At 42.5% G+C, this 23,735-nt stretch overlaps 2 protein-coding genes across 4 annotated transcripts in view; both read left to right on the top strand.

Moving 5' to 3' along the window:
- Nucleotides 1-8,705, top strand: part of ak2 (adenylate kinase 2) — a 35,492-nt gene extending 26,787 nt beyond the window's left edge. For both annotated transcript variants that reach the window (XR_004558061.1, XM_034160626.1), the window contains exon 7: nt 8,428-8,705. Coding sequence is in view for 1 of the 2 variants with exons in the window: in XM_034160626.1 (XP_034016517.1) it covers nt 8,428-8,435 (8 nt within the window). In the remaining variant the exon portion in view is untranslated. The remainder of the gene's footprint in view (nt 1-8,427) is intronic.
- A 13,128-nt stretch (nt 8,706-21,833) lies between these two features.
- Nucleotides 21,834-23,735, top strand: part of rnf19b (ring finger protein 19B) — a 38,404-nt gene continuing 36,502 nt past the window's right edge. The window contains exon 1 of one of the 2 annotated variants that reach the window (XM_034160575.1): nt 21,834-22,020. The gene's annotated coding sequence lies outside the window, so the exon portion shown is untranslated. Of the gene's footprint in view, nt 22,025-23,735 lie in introns of both variants that reach the window. The other variant, XM_034160574.1, reaches the window with a different exon arrangement.

Raw genomic sequence — 23,735 nt, 5'->3', positions numbered from 1 at the left:
TTCTCTCCAGCTGTGTTTAGTTCTGTCTTTAGTTCCCCTGAATGTGCAGGGAAAAAACCCCAGAAGAATCTGCTGTGCATTGTTGAAGTTACAAGCACTGTTTTGTAACTTGTAAAAAGGAAGCTGTTGGAGGTATCACAGAAATGAGGGAAAATGACATTTCAATTCCTGTTTCTGCTGTTATAACTTAATATTTTATAAAAGAAACAAGGACAGTGATGAGAAAGCTCTTTATATGAAGTCCAAAATGGATCATTTGTATCTAATTGCTATTAAAGGTAGAGTATATGGAAATATGTGATATGTGGGCTCTTCTCCAACAATATGAAGCAAACTGCAGAGCAGAAGGTGGAAACGCATGAGATCCTCTCTCCGGTGCTGAGGTGCTTTTTTGGAGTCAACTCTTCACCCACAAAGTTCATGTATTTTGGTCCTCCTGCTTCTTCCTTGTCCTGTTCTTTGGCTCGAGAATGGTTTCAGACTCTACTGCTTGGTGTTCAGTGTCATTATGACAGATTGTACAATATCTTAATGATGATTTCAGCAGTTAAATTTTTGTCACTTTAATCCTTCTCATATACAGTAGTGTTCAGAATAGTAGTAGTGCTATGTGACTAAAAAGATTAATCCAGGTTTTGAGTATATTTCTTATTGTTACATGAAGGAAACAACGTACCAGTAGATTCTCACAAATCCAACAAGACCAAGCATTCATGATATGCACACTCTTAAGGCTATGAAATTGGGCTATTAGTAAAAAAAAGTAGAAAAGGGGGTGTTCACAATAATAGTAGTGTGGCATTCAGTCAGTGAGTTCGTCAATTTTGTGGAACAAACAGGTGTGAATCAGGTGTCCCCTATGTAAGGATGAAGCCAGCACCTGTTGAACATGCTTTTCTCTTTGAAAGCCTGAGGAAAATGGAACGTTCAAGAGATTGTTCAGAAGAACAGCATAGTTTGATTAAAAAGTTGATTGGAGAGGGGAAAACTTATATGCAGGTGCAAAAAATTATAGGCTGTTCAACTACAATGATCTCCAATGCTTTAAAATGGACAAAAAAACCGGAGACAGAAAACAACCATCAAAATGGATAGAAGAATAACCAGAATGGCAAAGGCTCAGCCATTGATCAGCTCCAGGATGATCAAAGACAGTCTGGAGTTACCTGTAAGTGCTGTGACAGAAGACGCCTCTATGAAGCTAATTTATTTGCAAGAATCCCCCGCAAAGTCCCTCTGTTAAATAAAAGACGTGCAGAAGAGGTTACAGTTTGCCAAAGAACACATCAACTGGCCTAAAGAGAAATGGAGGAATATTTTGTGAACTAATGAGAGTAAAATTGTTCTTTTTGGGTCCAAGGGCCGCAGACAGTTTGTGAGACGACCCCCAAACTCTGAATTCAAGCCACAGTTCACAGTGAAGACAGTGAAGCATGGTGGTGCAAGCATCATGATATGGGCATGTTTCTCCTACTGTGTTGGGCCTATATATCACATACCAGGTATCATGGATCAGTTTGGATATGTCAAAATACTTGAAGAGGTCATGTTGGCTTATGCTGAAGAGGACATGCCCTTGAAATGGGTGTTTCAACAAGACAATGACCCCAAGCACACTAGTAAACCAGCAAAATCTTGGTTCCAAACCAACAAAATTAATGCCTCGCAGATGTGAAGAAATCATGAAAAACTGTGGTTTAGTGATTCACAGGATTGCTAAAAAAAAGCAGTTTGAACATAATAGTTTTGAGTTTGTAGCATCAACAGCAGATGCTACTATTATTGTGAACACCCCCTTTTCCACTTTTTTTTTTTACTAATAGCCCAATTTCCTAGCCTTAAGAGTGTGAATATCATGAATGCTTGGTCTTGTTGGATTTGTGAGAATCTACTGGTACCTTGTTTCCCATGTAACAATAAGAAATATACTCAAAACCTGGATTAATCTTTTTAGTCACATAGCACTACTATAGCACTACAGGGGAGGTGATGGTCTAGTTGTTAAGGTGTTGGGCTTGAGTCCAGAAGATCATGGGTTCAAATCCCCGCCTGACTGGAAAATCACTCAGGGCCCTTGGGCAAGGCCTTTAATCCCCTATTGCTCCCGGTGTGTAGTGAGCGCCTTGTATGGCAGCACCCTGACGTCGGGGTGAATGAGGCATAATTGTAAAGCGCTTTGAGCGTCTGATGCAGATGGAAAAGCGTTATATAAATGCAGTCCATTTACCATTTACTATTATTCTGAACACTACTGTATCTTATATAATTTTGAATGAACAGTAGTTGAGTTTTCAGGTCTTCCTCAGGTTATAAGTGGGCTTGCAAAGATGACTATAAATAATTGGGAGCTGGTAAATGCAAAGCCCAAATATGCATCATGACAAAATGCTTTGACTGGAGCACGTCCCAGAACATTTACTTTCAGTTCTGTGGTCATCTTCAGCTTTCATACGGTATCCTTCAAGTTCAGTATTTGGTCTGTCACGGTGTTGATGCAGATTTGAAAATGCCACCTTTTCATACTGCTGCAATTAACCGCTGTTGTCAATCGCAAGTTCTTCTGTTCTTTTATACAAATGCAAAAATTCCATTCACAGTTTCTCTGATCCCAGTCACATTTTCAGATTGTTATTCAGCCAACTGGATGGGCAGTAGTCCAGCACCTGTGTCACCTCCTTGAATTTTACACGTCTCTCCTTCAGCTTCCACCTTCTGATCCTTTGTTGAGCCCTCACTGTCTTCCTCTTCTTCACTGCTAAAGTCATCCTATAAACCATCATTCCATGCTGTCCAGCTACATTCTCCTCTGCCACAACCGTAGTCTCCATGTTTAGGTTGTATCTCCTACAAAGAATATAGTCCACCTGTGTGCACCTTCCTTCACTCTTAAAGGTCACCCTGTGTGCCTTCTCTTTCTAAAAATAAGTATTCACCACAAACGGTTCCATCATTTTTGCAAAAATCCATCATCTGCCCTTCCACTTTCTTGTCCCCGATATCATATTTACTCAATTACTTCTGCATCACCTTTTCCTTCACCAACAAGCCCATTGAATTCTGTTCCAATTACCACTCTTTCTCCACCACCTCATCTAACTCCCTCAAAGAAGTCTTCTTACTCCTTAATCTCACAGCCTACCTGTGGGGCATATGCACTGATTATATTCGTCATCACCCCTTAAGTTTCCAACTTAACACTCATCACCTTGTCAAACAATCGCTTAACCGTCGACACACTTTTCTTTTAAAAAGACCACATCACCATTTCGCCTCTTATCCAAACCACGATACAACTTGAACTCAGCGCCTACAGTACATCCAGAAAGTATTCACAACGCTTCACTTTTGCCACATTTTGTGTTACAGCCTTATTCCAAAATGGAGTAAATTAATTTTTCCCCTTAAAATTCTACTCATAACACCCCATAATGACAATATGAAAATGTTATTTTGAAGTTTGTGCAAATTTATTAAAAATAAAATAACTAAGAAATCACATGTACATAAGTATTCACACCATTTGCTCAATACTTTGTTTATGCACCTTTGGCAGCAGTTACAGCCTCAAGTCGTCTTAAATATGATTCCACAACCTTGGTCCACCTATCTTTGGGCAGTTTGGCCCATTCCTGTTTGCAGCACCTCTCAAGCTCCATCAGGTTGGATGGGGAGCGTCAGTGTACAGCCATTTTCAGATCTTTCCAGAGATGTTCAATCACATTCAGGTCTGGGCTCTGGCTGGGCCACTCAAGGACATTCACAGAGTTGTCCTGAAACCACTCCTTTGATATCTTGGCTTGTGTGTTTAAGGTCATTGTCCTGCTGAAAGATGAACCATCGCCCCAGTCTGAGGTCAAGCGTACTCTGGAGCAGGTTTTCATCCAGAATGTCTCTGTGCACTACTGCATTCATCTTTCCTTCAATCTGCACTAGTCTCCCAGTTCCTGCCACAGAAAAACATCCCCACAGCATGATGCTGCCACCACCATGCTTCACTGTAGGGATGGTGCCTGGTTTCCTCCACATGACACTTATGACATTTATGCCAAAGAGTTCAGTCTTTGTCTCATCAGACCAGAGAATTTTGCTTCTCATGGTTGGAGAGTCCTTCAGGTGCCTTTTGGCTACTCAGTATATTCAGAATGACCAGTACATGTTTAGAGTGTTAATAGAAGAGTGTAATTTTGGTATTTTAAGAGAAAACTCCATTTCGGTCATAGAACCTACATACAGTCTGGAATTGCCACATATTTAGAAACTTAAACTCTCTGGGCTCTTGGCTGTTGGGAAATTTCCCTGATAATCTTTAGAACATTTAAGATATCTAGATATTCTGTCTGCTAAAGAAACAAGTTTTGTATTTTTCACTTTAAATCAGTATTCCAGTATTGATAACCAAGAGCGATTGTGATGCATTTGTGTTTACGGGCTTAGAGTTCCATCCAACCAGTTTCCCTCATGGTTTTATTTATAAACGTAAAACAAATTCCAGATAGTTCATTGACATTAACTGCAATGCTGTCAATTTTCAAAGCGTAAATATCGCACATATCTTTTTAAGTAAAGCGCTATTGCTGAAGGCTTGTGTGTTAACTGACACACGCGCCAAAAGGCATTATGGTAAATGATATTGCTTTTTGTTGTTTGAGTCTCAGTCTGATCAGTTCCGTCTCGGCCCGTGCATCACTCCGAACAATAGCTGAGAAAAGCTTCTGCCACCAGGGTCATATCCGTCACTTGTTCTGCTGCTTTTTTCCTTTTAATATTGCGGTTATAACTCCCAGACTGAGGGTTTTGCTTTTTCCTGGGGCAAAGCCAAAAAGTTAGATAGTGGCGTAGAAATCTCCGCCCCACCCCCGTTGCCGCGTTCAAAGCAAGCGAAGGTGGCAAAATGCATAGAACAACTGCCACCCTGTAGATGCTAGTGTTTTGAATCACGAGCTAGTTTTGTGCTCAGAATATCTCAGAATTCTGTAACTGATCAGAGTGATGAATGCGTGTGATCAGTGGTGATCAACAAATGCTGAATCACACTTCAACAACAAAATTTTCAGTTTTGCAAATGCCCTTTTTTAACCAATGAAAAAATGACTGAGGTAAATACAGTTGTATGTAAAAGTTTGGGCACCCCTGATTTCCATGATTTTTGAGAAATGAAATGAAGTTTATAGGAATTACAGAAAGTGTGCAATAATTCTTTAAACAAAATTAGGCAGGTGCATAAATTTGGGCACCCCAAAAGAAAAAATACATCAATATTTAGTAGATCCTCCTTTTGCAGAAATAACAACCTCTAAATGCTTCCTATAGCTTCCAATGAGAGTCTGGATTCTGGTTGAAGATATTTTGGACCATTCTTCACACAGATGAAACAGTTTTGTAGCTAGCTACCAGCCTGTGATGTCACCATGCTAATGTCCGTGAAATATTAAGTTCAAAGGTGTTATTAGGTTCCAAAAACATAGTTTTCAGTTTTCAAAGTTTATTTCTTGCTAGCTTTTACATAATATATGAGAAACATGTATATAAACACACAAAACGAAGCAGTTTTGGAGAGAGCAACCACTGACATCATGGTGTTGCTCTGCTCTGGTTGGCTGTCACCCCCGCCACTCAAAAACAACGGAACGGATTGAAACAGAATGTGACTTTTTAACCTCTTAAAATAGGTTAAGGTTAGCCATCTTTGAACTTGTCCAAGGTCTGTGTCCCAAGAATGTTCCCTGTGAATTTGAAACCTTTCGCAGTAATAGGATTGGACCTATGCTGGCCAGACGGACGGACGGATGCAAAGCCTTCGCATTACCCAGTGGCCATAATCGATTACCTCGGGTAAAAATTTATTTTTAAAGACATATATTTGTAAAAACCAACACAAAAGTTACAAATCAGAAATTATTGTTTGTGGATCGCAAAATGTGTGCAAATCAGAATATTTATAGATCACCCTCTGTGTGTTTGTAGGTATTAATGAGACAAATTTAACTCCATGCATACATGTCTAGGTCCTCTACTATATTGCGAGTAGAAATTTGAGGGAAAAATGAATTTCATCCATTTTGGAATAAGACTAACAAAATATGGAAAAAGTGAAGCACTGTGAAGATTTTCTGAGTGCACCGCATGCTCCTGGCCTTACTTTCGTTCCACTTGGTCTCTTGTACCCACAGTATATCTACCATTCTCCTCTCATCATATCAGCCAGCTCGCTCCCTTTACCATTAAAACTGCCACCGTTCAATTTCCCGACTATCACTTCCTCCCTGAGGACTTTCATCCTCTGTCGCTGCCTTCAGAGCCGCATTCTCTTCTTATCCAACAGCACAGACGTCACTTTACAGTAACATAAAACAGATAAAAGTGCTCATTTGAAACACTGAAGCTTTTCCATTTCGCTTGATTGGAAACTTGGTGATGAATTGATTAGAAAAATGATGATTTAATGTTGCTTGACTAATAAGTATCATTAGAGGCTTCTGGGAAAGTGGGTAGTTCATTTAAAAATACATTAAAACACCAAAATTCTACATTACAAGAGAGTGCAAGCTCCTTAGACTATTTAAATATTGTTAAATGTGTTTTGTTGAAATGTGTGAAAGAGCTTAAAGCTTCGCTCCGGGAGGTTTGTACTGGAACACGAGCTGTGTTTGGTCAGTTTTTGTGACTTGGATTAAAAACATGCTGCCTGTACGCATCTTATTATTAACATTGGGGGAGGTGATGGTCTAGTGGTTAAGGTGTTGGGCTTGAGTCCAGAAAATCATGGGTTCACATCCCAGCCTGACTGCAAAATCACTAAGGGCCCTTGGGCAAGGCCTTTAATCCGCTGTTGCTCCCAGTATGTAGTGAGCGCCTTGTATGGCAGCACCCTGACATCGGGGTGAATGTGAGGCATAATTGTAAAGCGCTTTGAGCATCTGATGCAGATGGAAAAGCGCTATATAAATGCAGTCCATTTACCATTTTACCATTTACTTTCACTAAACTGCACAGTGTCATCTTCAACAACAGACTTATAAATGATGTCTATTAAATAGGGAACCACTGGTTAGTGCTGTTACCTCAAAGTGAGATGGTTCCACGTTTGATTCCAAACGTCTCCTTTCTGTGTGGAGTTTGCATGTTTGTGTGGATTTTCTCCCACTATCAAAAATGTACTTATGTATGGTCTGCTCCTTTCGTTGCCCCTAAGCAAGGCAGCATCTCTATATCTGGAGTTGGTCCATGGTTGTTGGATTCTGGCTGTGCCTCATGGTTGGATTGTGGCTAAGAGTAATTAGAATGGTGAAATGAAGGACAAATTTCATTGTATGTATTCATCTTAGGGCAGCACGGTGGCTTAGTGGTTTGCACTGTTGCCTCAGAGCAAGAAGGTTATGAGACTGATTCCCACCTGTGGCCTTTCTGAGTGGGGTTTGCGTGTTCTGCCTGTGTTTGTGTGGGTTCTCTCTGGGTGCTCCGGCTTCCTCCTGCATCCAAAGACATGCAGGTTACATGGATTAGAAACTTTAAATTGTAGGTGTGTGTGCGGGTGTTTGTCTATATGTGGTCCTGTGACAGACCGGCGTCCTGTCCAGTGTGTACCCTGCCTCACGCACTATGACTGTTGGGATAGACTCTAACCCCATGTGACCCTTAATTGTTGTAAGTGGTTGAGGATGAGTAAGTATTCATCTTATGTACAATGTGTGCATGTCTTCTTCTGACCCTCTTGGACTGAGCAGATTTACAAACTGGATGGATGTTTGTTTAAATGGCATATTGGAAAAGTGAACTTTAGCCTCTGAGCTTTCAGGGTTTGTCATTCATTCCTCTTTTCCTGGTGAAGCTTTTGGTTCGTTCCTCACTTTGTGGTTACCTAGTTTCTCCTCTGAGCTTTCAGGGTTTGTCATTCATTCCTCTTTTCCTGGTGAAGCTTTTGGTTCGTTCCTCACTTTGTGGTTACCTAGTTTCTCCTTGGTTGTGTTCTGCACCCGGGTTCTCTTGGAAAATTATGCTTCTTTTGTCCTGGGGGTTGTTTTAAACATCAGCAGAGTCATTTTTGGATATTTTACCGTTTCAGACAGTGTCACATGCTGTGGTGGATTAATGATGCCTGAGTTTATTTTGATTTATTCACATTTGAATATTGTGACTGTCAACATACAGGATGGAATCAAAAGCTGTTTTATTTGATGGAAATCTTAAAAAAAGTGCCTTTTCTGTGATGACATTTGAAGATACCTGCTGTTAACTGGATGAGTTCTGGCCCTTTAGTTATACATTATATATATTTAGTTGGGCAGAAGCAGTGCTCCTAAAGACCACGATGATGTTGTCATGCCAAGTACTCCTGAAATTTAGTGCTTGTCAGTCACCAAACTGTATTGTTAGCCATAACTTGTCATTTCTCTTAATTTTCTTCCCCATTTCTCCTTTTTCTTCCAGCTGGTTGAATCCTGTGCTTCTCCTTTCCCTCCATGGCACAAGGATCAGCAAACGAGCCGGAGTGGGTTCTTGTGGAGGGATGGCTCAGTGGTTGAACAGAGAATCAGAATAGTCTGGGAAGTGTTTACAGCATAATATGAATTTTGCAGCACTAAATATGCTTTGGTGGAATTATGGTGGATTTTTAGCTTAAAGGGCTCATCTAATAAATCTTGCTTTTCTGCAATCGTCAAATTTTGTATTTGTTCACAATTTCAGTTCAGAAAGTTTGGTTTTAAGGTTTTATGTTAATGTTCCACTAGTGAAATGCTCTGGCCTCTCGGAGTCGTGCCTGCCTTACTACATGTGCTTTTGGCACGTTTTATTCCCAATATGAGGCTGCTGTTTAATGATTTTATTATAATAACATCACTGGGATTTGAACATCCCTGTGACCAGCTCAGATCCCGTCTCACTGGATTTGAGCTATCATTACGTGGACCTTGCTTTAATCGTGATCGTCCTTGGACACATTGTCTCAGTCCACTCAGCTGTAAATGGACACCAGCCTTACTGGGGAAGTAACCTGCAATGGACTGGCACCCCGTCCAGGGTGCATCACAGACTTTGATATGTTTCACACTACAGACTAGGGGAATAAATCCCGGTGCGTGGTTCTAGAGCTTAGAGGACAGTGTCACAGGCCGGCTCATAGCCCATGACAAGAAAGGAGATGCAAGGTTTAGACCAATCAAAAGGATTTTAGAGAAACGTATAAAAACAAACACCACTAGTTTCTAACCTCAGGAAGGTAGACAACAAGCTACAGCCTTATTTTTATCCATGTGAGCCGTCCTCTGAGCTGGAAAAATAATACTGATCTGAAAGAGCAGACGGCTGAGACACGGAAGTGTAGGGACTGTCTACAAAGTGCAAAAACGAGACACCAGAAAAATATTCAGTAAATTTAGGCGTGGGGTCACCAAATTCACTGCACACATCAGTGGTCTCCTGCTGGTTATACTGCAGCACTCAGTTTGGAAAAAATGTAATTGTGAAAAACTTTGGAGAACTTTTTTTTGTTTAAATAGTGTCAATGTTACATGGTGTAGTGACACTAAATTTTATGCACACATCAGTGGGGTCCTACTGGTTATACTACAGCACTTAGCTTGGAAAAATGTACAAAAATTGAATTTTAGTGATTTTGTTATTAAAATAAGTCATAAAATGAGCAATAAAATTCACCAATTCAATAAAATGCCATTTTTGCCCATTTTCCACAATTTTTGCACATTTTTCCAAACTGAGTGCTGTAGTATAACCAGCAGCAGACCATTGATGTGTTCAATGAATGTATTGAATATTTTTCTGGTGTCTTGTTTTTGCACTTTGTAGACGGTCCCTATGCTTCAGTTTTTCCGCAGTCTGCTCGTTCAGGTCAGTGTTATTTTTCCAGCTCAGAGGACGGCTGATATGGATAAAAATAAGGTTGTAGCTCGTTGTCTACCTTTGTGAGGTTAGAAACTAGTGCTGTTTATTTCGACAACATTTCTCTTAAGATTACTGAGCCGGTTACCGGAGGGGGAGGTTTCTGTCCTCTGTGAGTTTGACAGGTGGACTCTCCCAGTCAAACTCCTCACTTGACACAGTCCCTGGAGCGGGACACACCCAGCGGGTGTGTCCATGACAGTTGAATGCTATTTACACTTACACTGCCATCCAATAGATGGTGGTGTTCTATGCATTTTGGGTCAAAATGCCATACGATCCCCATTCGGTGCGCTGTATCAGACTTTCAGTTTTGCAGATGCCTTTCTTTTTTACAAATGCAAAAAGATTACATATTTACAAATACAGATTTATTTGGAAAAGTCAACACACGTTACAGTAACGTGTGTTTTTGTTTTGTTTTTTTACAACCAACCAGTGATGAGGAAGCTCAATTTCACATAATGCCTTTGGGCATCTGTGAGTTTTAATGCTCAAACATTCACAATTAGTGCATTACTTTAAAGCTAAAAGATATTTGTGATATTTTCACTTTGTAAAAATGACAGTTAACGTTAATATCAATAAACCATCCAGAATTAGTGGTTTTTAAATCAAACAATAAGTCAAACCCGCTTTTCTGTTTTTGCCTTTGGCCTTTTGCCCATGTCAGGGGCTCTGTACGCTGTGAATGAAAATTACTTTTTTTTTTTTGTAGCAGCTGGGCAGCCAGGTCCCTTCTGCTGGGGTTAGGGTTGAGCTCAGCTCCTCAAAGCTGCCTGACTGCTGCAAAACACAACAGAGAGGAATTAATACCTGCAAATGCCCGAGTGTGTTGATTGTTCATCAGTGTGTCTCTGATGTGCACATCACTCTGATGACTTCTTGTTGTCACACTGTTAACGGTTCCCAGCATCACCATCACATGTCCACAGTGAAAAAATAGCTGTAGAAATGTGTGTACGCCAGCCAGGATTTTTGTGTGACGCACTGCACTGTCATTTCACTTTTGATACATCGGAACCTTGGTGTGGAGACGGACGTACACCACTTTTCTGTGCGTAAGCACGCATTGTACATGAGGCCCCTGGTACTTGAGAGTATTTTCTGCTTAAATCAGAGTCCTTAAAATACCTCAGTGTGTTTCTGTCTCTTGTAGAGGTTGTGATGAATGACAGACACACAATTTCTCCATTTTGGCAACACTACTAGTAAGTCCCTTCGGCTGCTCCCTTGTTTTTGCCCTCGGGGTCACCACAGCAAATCCAAGGTGGATCTGTATGTTGAATTGGCACAGGTTTTACGCCGGATGCCTTTCCTGACGCAGCTCCACATTACATGGAGAAATGTGGCAGGGGTGGGATTTGAACCCGGAGCCTTCTGAACTGAAACTGAGTGCATTAACCATTAACCACTTGGCCACCTGCACATTTTGGCAACACAAGTGCGAGCCATTTATTTCTCACTTTCTTTCTACATCTTAATCACTTCGTCGTGGTAGTTTGTATATCTTTATTCACAGAAGTCAGACATTTATGCAGCTCGGCCCCGTCTGTTACCTCACAGAAGAAAGCACCACAGGGGGGCCCAGAGAACTTTGTTGTATGTACAGCAAGAATACACAAGCGAGACAGGAAACATTAGTATGCGAGACAGACCAGGGGCCTCATGTACAAAGCGTGCTTACACAAAAAAACCTGGCGTACGCCCGTCTCCACATCCACGTTCAGATGTATCAAAAGTGGCTTGAGTGTGGGAATGTGCGGTACGTCACACAAAAATCCTGGCTGGCATACACACGTTTCTCCAGCTATTGTGCTCTCCAACATGTACAGGTGCCACAGGGAAGCGTTAATAGTGTGAAAACAAGAAATCATCAGAGTGATGTGCACATCAGAGACACACTGATGAACATTTAACACTCACATGTTTGCAATTATATGGATGGATATAAAAGCACGTACAAAGTTACGCGTAAAATGGCACTAACAGTGGCTGCGTTGGAAGACCTTGCAAATGGTGCAATCTGACGTGAACGTGTATTCTGGGAATGTGAGGATTTACTTCCAAATGAGGATAACTGGCTCATAAACCGATTTCGATTACCAAAGCCACTGTTACTGGAGTTGCGCACAGAACTGCAACCAGTCCAGAGCGCAGTATGGCGAGGATCCAAGTGTTGTCTGTGCCCACTGCCCACACAGGTGCTGACCATGCTGGGTGTCCTGGCATCCTGGGCATTCCAGTGTGAGCTGGCTGATTGGTCAGGAGTGTGCCAGCTTGCCCCAAGCTACCGACGGTGTGGAACGCAATCATCCGAATGTCATCAGGTACATTCTAACATTACAGTGCATTCTGCAGCGAGAACTGATTTCCCAAATGTAATCGGAGCTATTAACTGCACAGATTTTGGTATAAAGGTGCCACCACATGATGAGTTTGTTGAATGGTGCGCAATGGGGGTTGCTTGTGTTCAAATAGTTTATTCTTGTAATTGTTCTGAAGGAAAACCAGCGTGGGCACATTTGGGGATGTGTGCATTCAAATATGTTTTTATTATTATTATAAATGCATTTTTTTGTTTTGTTTGTTTGTTTGATGGTGAGCTGCCAAGCTTCTTAACAGGCTTCCTGTGTTCCGTATTTGTCAATAAATGCGTGTGTAAGGGTTGTAAATTGTGAATGTCACACTGTCAGCGGAGGCGCGCCTCTCCTTTTTAACGTGTGTGTGTGTGTGTGTGTGTGTGTGTGTGGCCTTGCTCCGTAGCTCCCACAAACATTTTTCCAGTTTCATCATTAATCCGTTTAACAGTGTAACGAATCATTTCCACATAATTTACAGTCATCTGTAGTATAATTTCTTTCCTGTGTTCATGTTGTCTGACATTGTGGGGAATCCCTGCTCCAAGGGCCTATGAAACTGCATATTTAAATAGGGCGTGGCCAGGGAGGAGTTTTGGTTCCACGCTCAATTCCACGTTCAGTGGGATGTACAAATGGAATGTGTGTGAATTCATGCCTACGCACACTTTCATACATCTGAATATATTTGTGCTTATGCCTGATTCAGCGTTTCGGCGTACGCCAACTTTTAGGTCAACGCATGTCTTTGTACATGAGGCCCCAGGTGATTTCACTGATTAACTGATTCCATTTGCTCAAAGTGATGTTAAAGAGCAGAGGGAAACACCAAGCACCAAGTGACAGACAAGAGAAGCAGTGACAGAAAACCCCAAGCAGGAAACGATAGACAAGGAAGACACCACACAGAATATGATGAGAACAAAAATACTGCATAATAAAAGACCAAGAGACATCCCAGAACCCTAAACCCTGACACACACACACACACACACATAATCTATCACCTTGTTTGAATCACTCGCTTTAAAATGCTTCGCCGGATGCTTCGCCACTGAGTGAACAGCTTCTGTATGGGGAGCCTGTGCTGTCTCCATTATTTGCATCCTAATGTCAGTCTGCTCTGCTGCAAGGCACATCTCAGTGGCCATCACCAACGTGAGTTCTTTTTCTCTCAGCAGCCTGTGCCTTGTGCTCTCGTTTGCAATGCCCAAAACTATTTAATCACAAAGCATTTAATCCTTGATCTCACCTAGATCTCAGTGCTGCTTTTGATACTGTTGACCATAAAATTTTATTACAGAGATTAGAGCATGCCATAGGTATTAAAGGCACTGCGCTGCGGTGGTTTGAATCATATTTGTCTAATAGATTACAATTTGTTCATGTAAATGGGGAATCTTCTTCACAGACTAAAGTTAATTATGGAGTTCCACAAGGTTCTGTGCTAGGACCAATTTTATTCACTTTATACATGCTTCCCTTAGGCAGTATTATTAGACGGTATTGCTTAAATTTTCATTGTTACGCAGATGATACCCAGCTTTATCTATCCATGAAGCCAGAGGACACACACCAATTAGCTAAACTGCAGGATTGTCTTACAGACATAAAGACATGGATGACCTCTAATTTCCTGCTTTTAAACTCAGATAAAACTGAAGTTATTGTACTTGGCCCCACAAATCTTAGAAACATGGTGTCTAACCAGATCCTTACTCTGGATGGCATTACCCTGACCTCTAGTAATACTGTGAGAAATCTTGGAGTCATTTTTGATCAGGATATGTCATTCAAAGTGCATATTAAACAAATATGTAGGACTGCTTTTTTGCATTTACGCAATATCTCTAAAATCAGAAAGGTCTTGTCTCAGAGTGATGCTGAAAAACTAATTCATGCATTTATTTCCTCTAGGCTGGACTATTGTAATTCATTATTATCAGGTTGTCCTAAAAGTTCCCTAAAAAGCCTTCAGTTAATTCAAAATGCTGCAGCTAGAGTACTGACGGGGACTAGAAGGAGAGAGCATATCTCACCCATATTGGCCTCTCTTCATTGGCTTCCTGTTAATTCTAGAATAGAATTTAAAATTCTTCTTCTTACTTATAAGGTTTTGAATAATCAGGTCCCATCTTATCTTAGGGACCTCGTAGTACCATATTACCCCAATAGAGCGCTTCGCTCTCAGACTGCAGGCTTACTTGTAGTTCCTAGGGTTTGTAAGAGTAGAATGGGAGGCAGAGCCTTCAGCTTTCAGGCTCCTCTCCTGTGGAACCAGCTCCCAATTCAGATCAGGGAGACAGACACCCTCTCTACTTTTAAGATTAGGCTTAAAACTTTCCTTTTTGCTAAAGCTTATAGTTAGGGCTGGATCAGGTGACCCTGAACCATCCCTTAGTTATGCTGCTATAGACGTAGACTGCTGGGGGGTTCCCATGATGCACTGTTTCTTTTTCTTTTTGCTCTGTATGCACCACTCTGCATTTAATCATTAGTGATCGATCTCTGCTCCCCTCCACAGCATGTCTTTTTCCTGGTTCTCTCCCTCAGCCCCAACCAGTCCCAGCAGAAGACTGCCCCTCCCTGAGCCTGGTTCTGCTGGAGGTTTCTTCCTGTTAAAAGGGAGTTTTTCCTTCCCACTGTAGCCAAGTGCTTGCTCACAGGGGGTCGTTTGACCGTTGGGGTTTTACATAATTATTGTATGGCCTTGCCTTACAATATAAAGCGCCTTGGGGCAACTGTTTGTTGTGATTTGGCGCTATATAAAAAAAATTGATTGATTGATTGATTGATTTAATCCTTGATGGATTCACCTTCCTCCTGTTTACAGCATCTAAACAGGTACCTTTTCATATATGGTTTTTTTGGCTGGTTTGAAATATTTCTCCAAAGTGGTCAATATCGCCGTGGGATCCCCTCGCTTGTCCGCCATGAGTGTCAGGTTATGATGATAAATGAGTCTGCATTCGCTCCCCATAATGCTCCACAGGGTGGCACTTGAATCTTCTTGTCTTTATCAGAAATTTCGGTAATGAGAACATAATCCTCATATTCGGCCCAGAAAATATCCCAGTTCGAGCTCCACTCACCTGTGAAGCACATAGGCGAAAATGGGAGAATGTTAGCCACCAAGTTAACTCTTGGGCTAACTCTCGTTGACTTGCGTTAAGAACGCCGGTGGCAAAATTCTTCCAAGCATCCACTCGATCGAGTACTTCTGGTAAACATGCGTCACCACTTCTGACATCGTGTTTTGGCTGCATATATTAAATAAGCCACGAACAATGACAGACACAAGAGTCCAGCTCTGGCTTCTTTATCTAGCAAAAGCAATATTAATACATGTACACTGGCACGCTTGCATGTGTACACCCAATTGGCCAACAGACAATGTGAGATTAACTAGACCCCACAACAAGGGCCTCATGACTGGCTCTTTGTGACACACTCCTCCCGGTCTGCAATTCTGCCACAGCTCAAAAATCACCAGTCATCATCTCTGGACACTGTCTCCCACCACTTCTAATGGCCCACCATCCTGGCAGATGTGAAGGACTTCATCCAGGCCTGCACCATCTGCACCAGGTGCAATTCATCACATCAACCTCCTGCTGGACTCCTTCAACCTTTGCCCACACCAAGTTGCCCCTGTTCTGGAATCCTGGACTCCATTCTTCCAGTGGACACAACACACCCTCGTTGTAGTAGGTTGTTTCTCCAATGCAGCGTACTTCGTGGCCTGGCGCAAACTGCCATCAGCCCAGGAAACAGGAGACCTCCTCGTCCACCCTGTCTTCCGGCTACATGGCATTCCATTGGACATCATGTCGGACCGAGGATTCCAGTTCACCTCCCAAATCTGGAAGTCGTTCTGTGCTGTGCTTGGGGCCTTAGTTAGCCTCTTGTCTTGTTTCCATCCTCAGACCAATGGCCAGGTGGAGTGGGCTAACCAAGAACTCAAAGCCACCCTACGGTGTGCAGTGCCATCCACCCAGCCACTTCGAGTTGGTGGAGTATGCCCATAACACCCAGGTGAGTTCAGCCACCGGACTATCACCATTTGAATACTCCCTGAGTTATCAACCCCCACTGTTCCTGGCTCAAAAGGAGGACATGGCCGTGCCATCTGTGCATGCGCACCTGTGGTGCTGCTGACAGGGTGTGGAGGACGGCCCATTCCACACTGCTCTGGATGAGGGACGCCATGCAGCCCAACACTGAACCCCGGCCCCCAGTATTGCCCGGGTGAGGAACTGTGGTTTTCGGCCAAGAAATCTCTTTAAAGGCGGAAGCACAGAAGCTGGCTTTTGTGGTGGGCTGAGTGCTCAACCCTGTGATGATACGGCTTTGTCTGCCCTGTTCTCTGTGGATACATTAATCCTTTTAGGGGCACTGTTGTGTTGTCTTGTTGTTGTCCTACTCTGCTTTTTCTCTCCCTGTTCCCCAGGTGCCACGAAACAGAACTGATTAATCACAACTCTCATCAGTCATCCTCAGTCATCAGTCAAACCTGGTTCAGTCACTTCACCTACACTAGAAACTCAGTGTTTATCCTGTGGTAACCTGGTCCCCTATCTCTTGAGATCGTTAATTCCAGTTTCTCTTGTCCCACCTGTATCTTGATTCAGCTTTGCTCGTTTGTTTCAGCATTCTAACCTGCAGTCAGTTCTGTTTGCGGCCACCTGGTTCCGGTTCCCTGCAACTCCACCGCGCTGATTCAGCCTGTGTCTCCATACTCCTGTGTCTCTACCAACATTCCTGTATTATTATTTTTCTGAATCTGCTTTGGCTCCTTTACTCTCAGTGATTTGTCTGAGAAACTCAATGGAGGTTTTTGCAAACTCACATTTTTCACTTTTTAATGTCACACCTGCTTTTGTAAGCCGCTCGAGAACTGCTAGTAGTTGCTGGTCATGCTGGGCCTGTGTGTTAGGATATACCAGAATGTTGTCCATTTGGCAGACAACTCCGTCCAGCCCCTCCAAGAGCTGAGACATTCGTTTTTGAAAATGCTCATGGGCTGATGAGATGCCAAAAAAGAAGTCTATTGGTACAATACTTTCCGACTGGTGTGATGAAGGTTGTTAGGAGGGCTGACTCCTTGGACAAAGTTATTTGCCAAAATCCTGAGTTTGCATCAAGTTTTGAGAATAACTGTGCACCCTCTAGTTGTCCCAGGGTGTGCGCCACTGATGGCAGCATGTTCTGAACTCTTTTGACAGAAATGTTCAGTTTGGTCAAGTCTACGCACATATGTACCTCGTCTCTGCTTGGTTTGGGTATTGGGACCATTCCACCGCACCAGTCAGTAGGTTGCTTTACTCTAGAAACCAGCCCTTGCTTTTCCATATGAACTAGCTCCCTTTTGACTCTTGGTAAAAGGGGAAGTGGGACCCGTCTTGGGGTTGACTGGGCAAATGGTTTACCATCTGCTTTAAGCTCAGTTTTGTATTCCTCCTCCATTCGGCCCAAACTACTGAAAAGTTTTGGGAATTGCTGTTTTACTATCTCTACTGAGGTGAGTGACACTACTTCAACTCTGGCCACCAACCCAAGAGCTAAACTTGCTGGCTGGCTAAGTAACCGTTGTATCACATCTGCTACCACATACAAAGGCTGTGCTGTAGTTAGCTGTAAATTTCCATTTTACTGCTAGTGGAGACATACCTGCTCCATGCAGTTTCAGTTTTGTGGGTTGCAGCTGTGATCCGTGTGCTAGGGTGTTGTACACCTTCTCTGGCAACATGGTTACATCTGATCCCGTGTCTGTTTTGAGCAGTCAGTCCAGATTGTTCACTTTTACAGTCGTGATCCAGTCGAATGGGATCCATCTGTCCCATTCGAGGCCACTGAACCCAGAAATGCAACTTCTTCTTCACTGTCATTACCTGCATTTCTCTTACTGCAAGAGATCTGCATACTCTTGCATAGTGTCCTTTCTCTTAACACTAATTGCAAAGTATGTCTCTGGCTGGGGACAAGTTTTTGCTGTGAGAGGGTCTCTTTTAGGGTGAAGCGATTAGTCGAGTAACTCGAATAATTCGATTACAAAAAATGTTTGAGGCAAATTCTGTGTGTGACCATAGGACCGTAGGCTGGGACGGAGGTGGGATCGAACCCCGGACGGCTCGCACTAAAGACCATTCCTCTACCAGGTCAGCCAAAGGGGAATTCCCCATTAGCCAAGCTAGCTGGAACGTCTTTTCAATCAAGACCCAGGACCTTCATCCTGCTACATATCTCCGCACCATTTTTGACTTCATCCTGAAGTCACAGGTGCATTTAAGCATGTTCTGTGACTACCCACATCCTGCCAACAACGCCAATTGTGACTGGAGCACCAAACCCCGGACTGCTCGAACTAAAGACCAGAACTCTACCAGGTCAGCCAAAGGGGAATTCCCCATTAGCCAAGCTAGCGGGAATGTCTTTTCAATCACCTTGCTACATATCTATCAGAGTGTTAACTTGGTTCTCATCCGACTGCAACTCGAGTCTGGAGGTTATCCTGAATCGCTTGAAGTAGCGGTGAAACTTGAAATGCTGTCAGAGCAGCTGCCATGCTGTTCATCAGGAGATGCTAGCGAGTGCTTGCTAATTTGTTAGCTCTTACTGTAGCATCTGATTCTGGCATGCAGTGTGAGTTCTCTCCAGTGAGTAAGCATTTCTCTTCCCTGTCGTTCTTCCTCCTTCCAGAGAACTTCTGACATCATGTTTTGGTAGTTTAAGCTTTGATTGGCAGCCTCAGTTGTAAGGCACAACCACTAGAGGGTGCTGTATGGCACTGTAGCGAATTGTTCACTATTAAAACAATACTGAAGACCTCAGAGATGCAACTGCCATATTTTTTTCCAAACTTTTTTTTTTGCTTGAACAGTAATAATTCTCTTTGGGCTGCCTCCAGCTGGTTATCTTCAAAGTTTAAGCATGGATAAAAACAGTATGACTGAGTTCTACAGAGGAACCTTGTGCAATATTTGGCAGCTGATGATGTTACAGTGGAATAATCCACTATGCGCAATAAAGAAATGAACAAACACTTCCTGTGTAACGTCATCACATTCACTTTACAGGAAATAATAAATGGACAGTAACACTGTATTTCCTGCACAGAACAAATACCAGAATACTCACTAAAAATCTGTCTGCTGCAAAATCTGACCATGTTCATATGTACACATATTATAGTTGCTTAATGGAATTCTGTATAGAGAACACGGTAAACTTCAAGGCAGTCTGTTGTATTAAAGGTGCAGCTACTACGGTTTTAAAATAAAGTGAAGCTAAAAAAGTGTAATAAAGCAAAAATATAAGGCAATGCTATAATGCCCTCGCTCGTATGAGCATGTAATCAGTGAAAGAGTGTGTAGAAAGAATATGACCTTTTGACCCCTTAGAATAGGTCAAGGTTAGCCATCTTTGAACTTGTCCAAGGTCTTTGTCCCAAGAATGCTCTGTTTGAATATGAAGACCCTGGCAGTAAACTGGACAAACTGTTGGGCATTATGGACGATGCCAGTCACCCTCTGCACACCATCATCAGCAACCAGAGGAGCCTCTTCAGTCAAAGACTGCTCCTTTTCAAGTGCAGGACCAACAGACCGAAAAACTCCTTTTAGTGCAGCAGATAGAATATTTAGAAGGGAATCCTGCAAATGGTGATAAAAGCCTCAGACAATCCTCTTTTGAAAAACCGATTGGCCACTTGAATTTTCAATCGTTGGTCAGGTAGAGGTCAATTGAAGAATTACACAGAGATCAAAATTAAAAGATGCTCCAATCATATTGAAAAATATTCCACATTATTTGCCTGATTATTTGCCTGTATAGTTTGGACTATCTGTGACTGAATTCTATGGAGTTATGGGATAAAAACAGCAAGAATGGTGACAAAGGTCTGTTTAATTTTGTACAGGGGTCAAAAGTTAAAGTTGCTCCAATTTTGGTCAAAAGGGATGAAAATTACTAGTTGCGTTAACATGGTTTTAAAAAGGAATAGTTTGGACCATGTATCATCCTTACTTATCACGTTACGGGGTAACATGTCATGTCATAGAATCCAATAGACGTAGACCTTGTTTGACCTTTACTTTGGAGACCAAGCATTCAACACTGTCAACACTATTCCATTTATTAATCCTATTAGCTCAACCAATAATTTGCATCACTTTTTAACAAAATTGGAGCAACTTTAACTTTTGACCCCTGTACAAAATTAAACCGACCTTTGTCACCATTCTTGCTGTTTTAATCCTGTAACTCCATAGAATTCAGTCACAGATAGTCCAAACTACACCTTTTTCAAATGTTTATGATCAGGCAAATAATGTGGAATATTTTTCAATATGATTGGAGCATCTTTTAATTTTGACCTCTGTGTAATTCTTCAATTGACCCCTACCTGACCACCGATTGAAAAGTCAAGTGGCCAATCAGTTTTTTCAAAACAGGAGTGTCTAAGGAGTATTTCTGCCAAATCTGATGCTTTTTATCACCATTTGCATGATTGTTTCAGTTATCTGCTGCACTATTTGTCCGTCAGGCCATCAGACTGTACACCTCCTCACTCAGGGGCGGTAGGGGAGAATCAAGGTGCCCTGACACTTGCACGCATTCTGCCGTGCAGGAGAGTAAACTCATGTAAACTGCGCGCGGCTTTGTACACGTGCGCAAAGAAAATTTTGAAATGTTCAAAATCTCCATCTCGCATTAATTACGTGAACTTCAAGTGAACATTGCGCAAACAGTTCAAAAACACTGCATTTGAGTGTGAGTGATTGCGTCAGTGCACCGCATCAGAGTGCAGCTCGTCTGAACGATTATAACGAGATGTTAAATCTATCTTAAACATACTTTTACAGCTGCTCACAAGAAGGAATGAACATGCAACTGTTTTACCAAGCTATTGCAATATAAACATTACAAATAATTACCTTTTTAACCAGTTCCAAATGCGTTCTCCATCTCATTAAGCGCACAAGAGTGAGAGAGAGAAAAGCGGCAGCTGGAACAGTCCTCTGTGATTCTGGAAGCGATTAGAGGCGTTTTCAACAGCCACTGCAGAGAGAAAATGGTTAATCCGCTACGAAATAATTATTTTATAGACGCAGCGTCAAGCGCACGTGTGGCATCCAGCACGGTGTCCAGCTTTGAACTTGTCCAAAGTCTGTGGCCCAAGAATGCTCCCTGTGAATTTGAAGACCCTGGCAGTAATAGGATTGGACTTATGCTGAGGACAGACAGACAGACGGATGGACGGACGCAAAGCCTTTGCAATACCTAATGGCCATATTTTGTCCTCAGGTAATAATAATGTAATTTCTAACCTTTGGAGCAGCCTGTGTATGGCCCCAGTTGCAGAATTACATAAAAAAAACAATGTGTATCTATCTATCTATCTACAAAATATTTTGTCAGTGATTCAGGAAAACGTTTCAAACTTGTTTTATGTTAAATTTCCTGATATGCTGGAATGTGAATCGAACCTTTTTATGGGCGGGGCTGTACGCAGCGGGGAGTGGTTACGTGGTGACGTCAACGGCCGGGGCTTTCCTGCATGACGTCACAGCAGCGGCAGGGCTGCGGAGATTTAGACAGACTTTACTGTGGTTTTACTCTCGGGCTGAGAACGTTTCGGGCCCCTATCAGCTACCAGAAGCCCGCAGTCCCGAGCGGAGAGACCGGCGGCCCTCAGCGGAGCTCACACCGGAACTGGTCCTTCACGGCGAGGCAGCCGCTCTCAAATAAATCCGGTCCAGAGGTCGGTGAGTGTTCGGTGCCGAGTCCACACATGTCCACGGAACCGTTTAGCTTTTTGGGACGTGTCGCGGATTTAATCTTTTTATTTATTTTAGCATTTAACGTAGAAAATAACGATTGTCTTCTGAGTGTGGGGAGCGGTTTTCCAAAATAAAAGCCGTAAATGTCTATTTTAGTGACGTGTGTCGTTTTAAAGGCTTTAGTTTACTTTAACAACATACGTCATAGAAGCAGTGAAAAAATGTGGGCGTCACATGAGAGAACACTGTTTGTCGTCCAACATGCGTGTAAAGACAGACACTGTAAAAACAAAACCTGTCATCCAGGATGTTATATCTTATTTGTGAGCCAACCGGTGCCACTCCCTGAACACAGACTGTGTGTGTGTGTGTGTGTGTGTACACTGAACAAAAATATAAACGCTACACTTTTGTTTTTGGTCCCTTTTTTTTATGAGCTGAACTCAAAGATCTAAAACATTTTCTATATACACAAAAGACCCATTTCTCTTAAATATTGTTCACAGTTCTGTCTAAATCTGTGTTAGTGAGCACTTCTCCTTTGCTGAGATAATCCATCCCACCTCACTGGTGTCACATGTCAAGATGCTCATTAGACAGCATGATTATTGCACAGGTGTGCATACGCAGCAAAGTTTAGCGGCAAATGGCGTCCAGTGGCTGACAGCGGCGTGTGCACCCTACGCGCCCGCGTAGCGGCTCATTCAGCCATTATGAACACACACACACACTGAGCGATCATCTCAGCACCTGTTCTACGCACGCACGTGCATGTGTAGGTCAGTGAGCGCTGGGATGGAGAGGACGAGTGCAGATGTGAGTGAGTGACCACACCAATGCCGGCTTCGACACATATGGCGTGAGTCCGGTCCATATGTTGGTTGTACTCCGATCTCCAGTACTGGCAGGTCCTGTGCAAAGGGTGGAGACACAGCGCTCCCTCCAACTCCGGTCCCGTGTTTGCCATCTAGACGTTTGGACATCGGGCAATCTTCAGCGCCTTTTATGGCCGTCTGACAGCAATCTGTGTCATCTAACAGTTATCTGAAGACGCTGTGGATGCGATCGTACAGGTGTGGACGAGGTAATCTGGACAGGTTCCGCTCACAGTTTACATGCCTCTTTCCCTCCCGACTGCGTCTGGATTATGGCCGTTTTTGCCACGTCGGCCTGCTATGTATGATGGGCACTTAAAATTGATTTTCAGAAATTCATAACTCTGTCTAAAAAGATCAAATGTCTTTCATATTTGGGAGTGTTATGAAGGTTAGTATCCTTTATTAACTCAAATATGATCCGGATCTGATCCGGATTGTGGATTTTTGTGGACATTTGAATTTAATATTCAAAAGCACATTTGATGTACATCTTACATTAAATCACAATCAAAAGTGCCGCAATCACTCTCATTTATGACAGTGAGGTTCAAACTGGCACCCTCAGTGAATAGACTAAGTTTGATCCGCATCTGATCCGTATTGCGGATATTTGATTTTAACATTGATCCCTTTTGATCTATAGTTTGTATTTTAGCTTCTGAAAAGCCACTTCTAACAGGACTTTGACTTTGAAAAGTTTTTCCAATGTGAAAATTTGTTGAATTGGAAACTAGTGTTGGCGAAGGTTTGCGCTCTACGAGCTTTGTTTTATTGGCGAAGAAACATGCTGGCAGGCTACAGAGGAAGCTCGCCAGTAT

Source organism: Thalassophryne amazonica, chromosome 20 (genome assembly GCF_902500255.1).
Source record: "Thalassophryne amazonica chromosome 20, fThaAma1.1, whole genome shotgun sequence".
Classification (NCBI taxonomy): Eukaryota; Metazoa; Chordata; class Actinopteri; order Batrachoidiformes; family Batrachoididae; genus Thalassophryne; species Thalassophryne amazonica.
Note: the sequence above shows the minus strand (reverse complement) of the source record. Positions and strands in the feature narration are given on the sequence as shown.